Here is a 9,894-nt window from a genome sequence, read left to right as displayed (position 1 = left end):
CATGTTAATCTACTGTAATAAAATTTTGTAAAATACACCAGAATGCAGTAAATGGCATCTACTTTAATCTAAATTATATGGGGGAGGACCCCCAGACTCCCCCACCACCACCACCGCCTGTTCCGTGATGTTCTTTATACAGAATGGAAGGATAAATAACTAATAAATATATGGATTTTAAAGAATTATTTGCATTTCATGTATTATTGCATTTGGCCCACAGCCCTCGGATAGGTTTTAAATTTGACCCTCTCAGGGGAAAAAGTTTGGGCACCCATGCTTTAAAAAATGTAGATTTTTTTATTAGTTTTTTGGGTGGATCAATGTGGGCAGGTGACATGGGGTTCTCTGGCGATGATGATGTTGCAGACATTTTTTCTCCAATCATTTCACCATTTTGTTGTTGTGTGATTAAAAAAAAATAACTATACTGGGGTGAAATTATAAACAATAGTTTAAAAAATGATTGACAAAAACATTTTGGGAGACGCCTTAGTCCATCTATGCTATTTTACATGTTGATGAGGATGTTTTCACCATCTAACACTTGGGATTTCAGCTGTTTCGTTAGAATAATGTGCACAGATATTTTCTCAGAAATTAATAATACATTTTCAATTTAAAAAAAAATATCCAGAGTAGTGTTGACAGCGTTTAATTTGATCCCCACCTTCTAAAGGGGTTCTCCCACACTCACAACACAGGGAGTGATAATGACTGGAGGCAAAGAAACACAACGATAAATCCATTAAAAGTGTATTTTAAATCTAGTCTCCGATGTTTTCTGCTTGCAGGGTGTCGAGGGAAAAACGGTCGGATTCATGTAAAACTAAAAAGTAAAACAAAACAACTTTTGAATTAAGCAAGTGGGATCAATCACCCTGACAGTGTTAAATTGCATGTATTCTTGTGCAACTTTACTAACATGGTATGTGGAAAAACTTGGGCCTTCAAGAGGAACTGTAGAGCCCCCAAAGTGGGACAATACTGCCCCCTACAGGCATAAAGTGTCTCTCCACCTTGTGTTTTTCAAAATGTGACTGAAGTATCATTTTCTGTGTGTAATGTAATGGAAACAGCATAAAGCACATTAATGATCGAGTTCAACGTCTTGAGTAAATGGGGCGAACATCACAAACACTCAAATAATTGTTTATGTTTTATACAAATACTGAACTTTGCTCAGAATAAAAATGCTAAATGATTGAGCTATGCTCACCAAGAACTGTCTTTTTCTACTGCATGTATTTATCGTTTTTATCTCCATACTTTTTCATCAATAAAACTGTGTGGGTGGGTATTTGTACATAATGCAAAATAAATGAAGATTGTATTAACTGGGAAAATAAAGTAGAGAATACAGTGTATTAAAATGAAGCTTTTATTAATTTATTACATCCAAGATCCATCAGCGCCTCTTTGTGGTCAAACTGACACACAGCAAAAGGTTCATTTCTGTAAATCTCACACACAGACCAGGCCAAGTGGACAAAAAGCATAAAACCTTCCCATTTTTAAACAAAAGTGAGACTAGCTATAAATGACAAGTTTGTTAAATAGGTTTGTGATCCAAGTTTTATTTTTCAGCTTGTGTAGTAAAGACAGCAAATATCAAAATTAGACCAGAGGCAGCTCCAAGAGTTTGTCTCTCACTGCATCCACTTAAAAAAAAAAAAATCTATGTTCATTGTTTCCATTGTTGTAATAAAGATCTCAGTTTACATCCCAGTACAATCTCTTATGTTTGCATATATATGTATTAAAAATGTTCTCCAGTCTAAGTATCCTTCAAAAGTTTCACAGAATTATTATTTTTTTAATTTCAAAACAGATTAAAAAAGTAAAATCAAAACTGCACCAGTTTTTGGTACTATTTAAACATAATATCAATAAATAAATTGAGATTAAACATTTTAACTATCATTACAAGAAGCTTTGAAAAAGGAGCCTGAAGTCTTTTTAGTTTCATTTACACACTCTTCTAGATCAGGGTTATTCAACCGGTGGCCCGGGGGCCAAACCAGGCCCACTGGTGAACTCAGTTCGGCCCACCAATGGGTTAATTTTGAAATAAAACTAGATTTTAAACCATAAAACAAAAACTTAATTAATGACATCAACTGCTGGATGTCTGGCCCCTGAGCTCTTGGCTTCCAACTGTGGCCCCCTGAGCAATTTTGTTGACTAGCCCTGCTCCAGACCTGCAGGTAAATAAATAAACAGAGCCCCTACAGAAACACCTATTAAAACTATATGTTTTTCAGACTGAAAAAAAAGTCAATATATATTCATGAAATGATCTAACAGCCCTGTTTTGTTGCCTGACAATTGAAGCACTGAAGGCTTCTCTTTGGTTTTATGAATCACCTTTGATGCGAGATGATTTGGACCTTTCATGCTCCAGTGTTGGCCTTACATCAGCGACACCTCTGCATGATGCTACATCTGGTTGTCGTAATGTGGGCTGGAGAACTGCTCTTGCACGGCTCCGGTAGCTGCACCCATGGCGGCCTGCTGGGCTGCTGCCTGGACATGGGGGTTTTTCCAGGCTCCTGTGGACCATTCCTCCTGAGCTTTGGAGAAGCTGGCACCAGTACCTCGGTAGAAATTATGGATCTGTAGGCAACGTGAGACCACAAAGGAATGTCAGCACTGTTCTATGAGAGAAATAAATAGTTGTATTACTTTAGGTATTTCCTGCATGGGTTCTTTTGTTTATGATCATTAGTTCAGTTTTGTTTTCTTTGAATAATTGTGTCATTTTAGAGGCGCAAGGCTAAAACAACAACTAGCTTCTGTTGTTTTGTTGAAGGAGTTGAGATTTGACAAAGTTATCAACAAAGATTTTGCATGAGCACCACCCAGAGATCAATATATGTGAAACTGACAGAGTTATCGGTTCTTCATGTTTGCTAAAGTTGATTAGCTGTGGTGGCCATCTTGAATCAGGTTAACTTCCAAAGTTGATCAGTTACAGATTTGCATAAAGTGAACACGTTTTTTAAGAGTTTCATTAAAATATGTCCACTGGTTCATGAAATATTTTGCTAACAGAAATACAAGCATACAGTGTGTACACAAAGAAACACAAGCAACTAGAGAAACTGCATTTCCTGCAAATATGTAGTGTGAATGTTTATTGCAGAATAATTTTGCTGAAAACAGCTGAAATTAGCTAAAAACATGCTGAAATGTAGCTGAAATGGAAGAACAATCTAAGTTAATAGAAAGCAGAAAGGACACATATTTGCTGAATCAAGTGTGAGTAAGCAGAAATTTGCATAAAAATTAGAAAATTTGTTTAAAAAAAGCTGAAATTAGCAAAAAAGTAGCTGAAAAGTAATTAAAAAGGCATAAAGAAGCTTAAACTATAGAAGGAAGAGCTGAAATGAACCATAAAAAAATATGGAATTATCAGTAAAATATTAAATTAGCATACAATCGACTAAAGTGTAGCTGAAATGGCAGAACAAGCTGAAATTAGCAGAAATAACTTGCAAGGAGCATAACTACCTTAAATTAACACAGAAAAGTTAATTAGGCTGAAACTAGGAGATATTACCACAAAACACTTGAATTTATCTGAAAACAGCTGAAATTAGCTAAAGATGATAAAAAGGTAGCTGAAAAAGTAGAAGAAGCTTAAACTAGCAGAAGAAACCAGAAAGTGTATGGGATTGAAATGAGGCTGAAAGAAGAAGAAATGAGCACATAAAAGCGGAAATTATCTGAAAAAGGCATAAATTTGTAACAAAAACAGCTGAAAAGTAGCTAAAAAAAAAAAAGCAAAAAGAAGCTTAAATTACCAGAAGGAAGTGGAGTGAGCACATTTTTGCTGAATTAGGCTGAAAAAAGTTGAAATGAGTGCAATTAATGTGGAATTAGCCAAAAAAGCTCAAATGAGCATAAAAACAGCTAAAATAAAAGCTGAAATAGCAGAAAAGGTGGAGAACTGCATAAATAAGTTGAAAGGAGAATACTGGGCTAAAATTGGCAGAAATAAATTCCAAGAAGCACAAAAATGATGTAATTAGCATAAATAATTTGTAAAGGGGTCACACAAAGCTGGAAAAAAACAGGTGAAAGTAGCTAAAAAAATATTTAAATTTGCACAAGGAAGCTGAAAAAAGCTGAACCAGAACAAAATGTGAAAGGAGCAGTAAAAGGCTGTAAACAGATCTAAAAGATGTGAAGGATGTAAAATGAGCTCAGTTCATTTTCTATGAGGAAAAAGTGGCAGAAAAGGCTAAATATTTCAAAAACTAAAGTTGCACTAATACTAAAAGTCATAGCACCTTTCTTCTGAACGAGCTGAATGTTTTGATATAAGATTTGTTAAAATAGCACAAAAAATGTGGAACGAGAAAGATGCAAAAATATGGAAGAAAAATGGATCACACGTTATTTGATTAAATTTAGCTTTTTGTAACAAAAGACTATGATAACAGAGAATCATTTCAGTTGGATTATTTGAATGATGTTTCTAAACACACTTTGGTGAGATTTTATTTTAGATGAAGACCTTTATTTGAAGTAGTTATAAACTTTCTTTACCTTAGTGAGTGCTATGAAGGACAGCGAGGCCACAGCAGTGAACATGATTGTAGGGACCAGCATGATTATAGCAATCAAAATGTTATAGCTGAAGAAGGAGATGGTGGCCAACCAACCACTGAAAGACAAATATATGAATGTCAACAAATGTCAGAGCCTGAGCACAGAAGATGAGCTCATCTGTTCCTGGTTACTGGGGTCACCATCCACACGGCACTAACTTAACATCTGGATGATAGTAAATCAGTAGATTTAAGCTCTGTGTTATAAAATGTTAAGGTTGTATATATTGGAACACCGAGCTGCACACAGTGACATTTACCAACTATATGGAGGCTGTAATAATATTAATTTCTGATCATCAGCTGGAGCCAGGCGACATTTTCACAATTATTTTATTAGCCTTCACAAAATCCAATAACAGGAATATCGTAAAATTTATATGAAGGGACACTATCTGATGGTCCTTCACTGGCATTTTAATGAAAGTAGCTGCAAAAGAGGGAAAATTGCATTTAATCTGGACTGAGGTGAGAATGTGGTTGAGTTAAAAATATTACAATATCCACCCAAAGCAAATGTGATTTTTTTCAGGTGTAATCGTAGTTTTTGGACCAGCGATGGCTGAAACATTAGTCCATGTGTGGGTAGATAAATGTAGTAAAAGAGGCATAATATATTTTATTGCTTTATAACAAGTTGACACAGTTGACATCCTTATAAAAATGCATGCTTTATTTGAGACAACTCCAACAGGTTTCTGCAGCTTTCACGTCTTTTCTCTTTCTACACCTGCTTTGATGAGAAGGTCTCAGTGCCTTCTGCTCAGCCCCACTGCAGAATGTCTGGCTTTTCTTAGCACCATACATGAGAGCAGATTGTGTTTAGTTTGAGAGCTCACACTAAAACACATAAAAGTGATTTATATACAGAGGACTTGCAGATAAATTGCCAAAGTTGTGGTTATTTCCCAATATTTTTCATTGTTGGTAACTTTGAACACAGATTTTTGATGTCAAGCCCAGAAAAGAAAAAGTTTTATGACCTGTTTTCTTTCATTTAAATGACAGCCGTACTAAAAGACTGAACCAGAATGTTTAATTCCCACTGGTCGTATGCAGTTAATATTGAGTTATAAATGTTTTCAAATTCATATGTGAAAAACTTCACGATACGTATTTTGTTCAGTTTGGGTCTTTAATTACCTGGCTAGCAAACAGGCTGGTTGTGTTTACAGTTTCAAAACACTTTGTGTGTGTGTGTGTATCTGGAGTGATGTTGTAAAGTATTCCAGCCCTAAATAAATAATAATAATAAAAAATATCTGAGCTTCATAAATAATACCAAACATTTTACAAAGGAATTTCCCAGTACAGCAGCCAACAGAGAAAAAAAAAACAACAACATCAGTTTAAAAGGAAAATGTTGGAAATAAAAGGATTGTTTGAGGAGATAAATCTTTGTAAACGTTCATTTTAAGGGAAGTTAGGAGGAGTTCATGGTCTCGTTTTCAGGAAAATCCTAAATACAGTTGTGTGCAAAGCATCCCTGACTATCACATGATTTGTCTCATTGATCAGATTGTTCTGTTTAAAGCTCTGAATAACAGCAGTAATAGAGGAACTGATCTTTGACCTTTAAATATAAAAAGGTATTTCATGTTTTATTACTGTCATATGCTCAATGTTGTCATGATGTATAGAGTAATAAAGAAATAATGAAGAATTGTGATTTTCCTTGTTTTCATATATGAATTTTACCTTCTGGTATCCGCTGTTTGCATCAATGTCTTTTTTCTGTCTCTACAGCTGTTTTGGATTCGGTCAATTACAGTCTCATTCTCTCCTCCACACACCTGTTTCCTATTTGTAACAGCTTCCTGAGTGTATTTAGTCCGTGTTTATTTATGTTTTTTTTACATATTTTTTTACCAACGTGTAAGTTGTTTCTGTTCACTTCCTTCTGCAAACAATGACACTGAGATTACCATTTCGCAAAGAACAATTCTGAAATTGAGAACGTTCTTTAGTCTTTAGAATATTTTAAAACAATATCTGGATGTTTCCAAAATAGGATAACAACTATTTGTAAAATAAAAAATAAAAATAAAAAATAGGAAAAGGGGGGGGGGGGGGGGGGTTGTTCAATGACAGATTTCCAATAATGTCCAAAAAGGTTTATGTTGAACACGTTAGTGTGAATTAAATGAAAGCTTCTCTGTGACTCTCACCATACTCCCCATCCAGGGATGCCAATGCTCTGGATGATGCTGATTCCAACTTGTGCCATGAACACAAAGAAGAACATCATGAAGTTGAAAGAGCTGTCAGTCCTAAAACACACACACACACACAAACACACATGCAAAAGGCAATAAGCATCTGGCATATCTGTGAAGTTGTGTAGCAAGCCTTTTGTAAAACTGTTTACTTTGTGAAATGGATCTGTTGTAGGTTTGCATTAACTTTCAACAGCTTTATTATTTTATTACAAGTTTATTCTGTGCTAAAGCAAAAAATAATAAAAAAAAAAATCATTGGAACTACTGTTTTGAGTAGGAGAGCTTAAAATTTTGTAAATCATTTAGACAATCAGCGAGTGTGGCAGTAATAAAAGGGCACACTGAGAAGTTTAATGCCAAAATATAAAGTTTGTCTTTTTTTGCCTTTTTCAAATAAATGAAGTAGGAAAACATCTGTTATTCTAACAAGTTATAACATGACAAAGCTGTAAATATGTCATTTATAATTCTTTAAAACAACAATCTCCAAACATAACAAAAACTTAGTAACTTGTTAGAAGATAATTGTTTAAAAGATGTCAATCTTACTTGAAGGCCTTGTAGATGGGTCTAAACCAGCACACGTAGGAGCAAGGAGTGAACATTAGGAGCCAGATGATGGCTAGTCCGAAGTTGGTCACTCCACCGCCCCCAAACATCCAGGCAAAGCAGCCAATGAGATTTACTGCAAGTGTGACACTGTTCACTGCAACAGCGGCACAAACAAACTTCAGTGAAAGTCAGAAAACAAGTAAACAAACAAAACGAATGGAATGTGAGCTCGAGCAAAGGGAAAGGAAGGACCATGAAAGAGAGGGGGCTCTGATGTGAGAAAAGGCTCTACTATATTATCATGTTTCACAAGATGATTTACTTTTATTCCTTCAGCTGAAACACTTTGCGCTCACACATTTAGCTTTCATGTGGAGCGCTTGCTTTTCCTTTTGTTCTATCAAGGACGGCTTCTCGGTTTAAACTGTTGGTTTACAGAGAAAACTGAATGTTTCAGTCACAAGTTATTAAATTGAAAAGAACTAAAATGTAGGGAAATATCAGTAAAACACTGCATGCTGCTGACTTCAAATGATTTTCCATAAATGAATATAAAAGAAATGCACAAACAGTAAACATTTTATAAAATAAAATTCTGGAGTGCAGAAAACAAAAAGTACATCACATTGAGACACAGTAGCGAATGAGTAAAAAGCAAGAAGTTGCACAAAAATTGAATGGACAATAAATTTAAGCATTATTATATTTTATTTTTTTTGCATTTGGGCTAAAAAAAAAGGAAATATAAAAAGGTTTCATTCATTAATGAATATTTAGACAGAGGTGCACAAATATCCTGTTTTATTCTGAAGAGGAAACATCTTTGATATAGAAATAAAGTGTTTACAAAACTTTGAGTGAAAGCATCCTGATGCATGCTCAATAATAGGAAAAAAAGTTAAGTCTGTTCCTCTGGACATTAAAAAAAATAAAAATAAAAAAAATAAAAAAAACATCAACAAAAAAAGTGTAGAAACGTTTTGTCGATGAAAGACGAAACATTTCTACTTTTTTTGTTTGTTTGTTTTGTTTTTTTGAATGTCCAGAGGAACAGACTTAACTTTTTTTTAGATCTGAGTGAAGCATTAATGAAAATAATTCACCTCTCTGCATCTACTTTTAAGCTCCAATCATGTTTTATAATTTCATATCACGCTGTACCCATTCACTGACTTGTTCCCATGTGGTAAATTATTAGATCATCATCAGGACTGTCTTTTATCCCCCACATTAAAAACGTTACTAGAAGCATCTTCTTCCACCTGCATAATATCACTAAAATTAGAAACATTTAAAAATGATGCAGAAAAACTGGTTCATGCATTTGTCACGTCTAGACTGGACTATTGCAATGGTTTATTATCTGGGTGTCCAAATACTTCTTTAAAAATTCTTCAGTTAATCCAAAATGCTTCTGCCAGAGTATTCACTGGAGTTAGTGGGCGATATCATATCTCTCCAGTTTTAACTTCTCTCCGTTGGCTCCCTGTCAAATCCAGAATATAATTCAAAGTCTTACTTCTAACCTACAAGCCCTCATCAACCTGGCTCCATCTTACATCACAGATCTTATTGTTCCTTTTTTCCTAACAGAGCACTTTGCTCTCAGACTTCAGGCTTACTTGTGGTTCCTAGAGTTTCCTAAAGCAGAATGGGAGGAAGATCTTTCAGTTATCAGGCTCCTCTCTTGGGGAACCAACTTTCAGTTTCTGTCCATGAGGCTGACACATTGTCCATTTTTAAGACTGGACTTAAGACTTTCCTTTTTGATAAATCCTATAGTTAGGGTTGGCTTGTTATGCTGCCATAGGCTTAAACTACTGGAGGACAAATTGACCACATTTCTTAAAATTAATTTTTCAAATTGAATAGTTTTCATTTGATACTATTTATATCTTAACATGTGATTCTGGACCTGCCATTGTGCATCTATTCCTCCTTCCTGTTTCTCTCAAACCCAATGAAGTTAAACTTAAAGCAGTCTGTCCCTCAGATAAATAGAGTTAACTCACTTTTTATGTATATGAATTATGAATGTTTCTGCCCAGTTCCCTGAGATAACTTCTGTTGTGACTTGGCGCTATATAAATAAATTGAACTGAATTGAATCATTATGTCAACACTGCATTACTTTTATTTGATCTTTTCTTTCCTCTCTGTGTCTCACAGTCAGGAAGAGATCATCCAGAAGGGTGCTCTGTCACAAACATAAGTCATAATTCCAGTATTAAAATTTGATCAACTAACAGTAGGAAAAGTTTTTTTGGTTTTTTTTGCAAGCTAACCCCAGCATATATTGAGGCAACACCACTGTTCAATCCATCCATCACTGCTTATAGCTACTCACATATCCACAGGTGGTACATTTTCTTGCACATGCTACGGTGCTGATCAGGGATCTCCTCAAAGTCTTGATAGAAACACGGCTTGAGAGGAATAAATCCAGGCAGTGGAGGGAAATTTGGCTCTGAAACAACACAATAAAAGGTTAGTTATAAATGTCTACT

The 9,894-nt window shown here is 35.0% G+C and overlaps 1 protein-coding gene across 1 annotated transcript in view; it reads right to left on the bottom strand.

Moving 5' to 3' along the window:
* Nucleotides 1–2,311: 2,311 nt before the first annotated feature.
* Nucleotides 2,312–9,894, bottom strand: part of LOC119426282 (secretory carrier-associated membrane protein 5-like) — a 21,428-nt gene continuing 13,845 nt past the window's right edge. The window contains exons 3-7 of the mRNA XM_037693842.1: nt 9,735–9,859; nt 7,385–7,541; nt 6,785–6,886; nt 4,555–4,672; nt 2,312–2,616 (exon numbers count right to left, since the gene is read on the bottom strand). Of these exons, the coding sequence (XP_037549770.1) occupies nt 2,440–2,616; nt 4,555–4,672; nt 6,785–6,886; nt 7,385–7,541; nt 9,735–9,859 (679 nt within the window). The 3' untranslated portion in view covers nt 2,312–2,439. The remainder of the gene's footprint in view (nt 2,617–4,554; nt 4,673–6,784; nt 6,887–7,384; nt 7,542–9,734; nt 9,860–9,894) is intronic.

Source organism: Nematolebias whitei, chromosome 2, assembly GCF_014905685.2.
Source record: "Nematolebias whitei isolate Nwh7 chromosome 2, NemWhi1, whole genome shotgun sequence".
NCBI lineage: Eukaryota > Metazoa > Chordata > Actinopteri > Cyprinodontiformes > Rivulidae > Nematolebias > Nematolebias whitei.
This window is presented reverse-complemented; position numbering and strand designations above follow the sequence as displayed.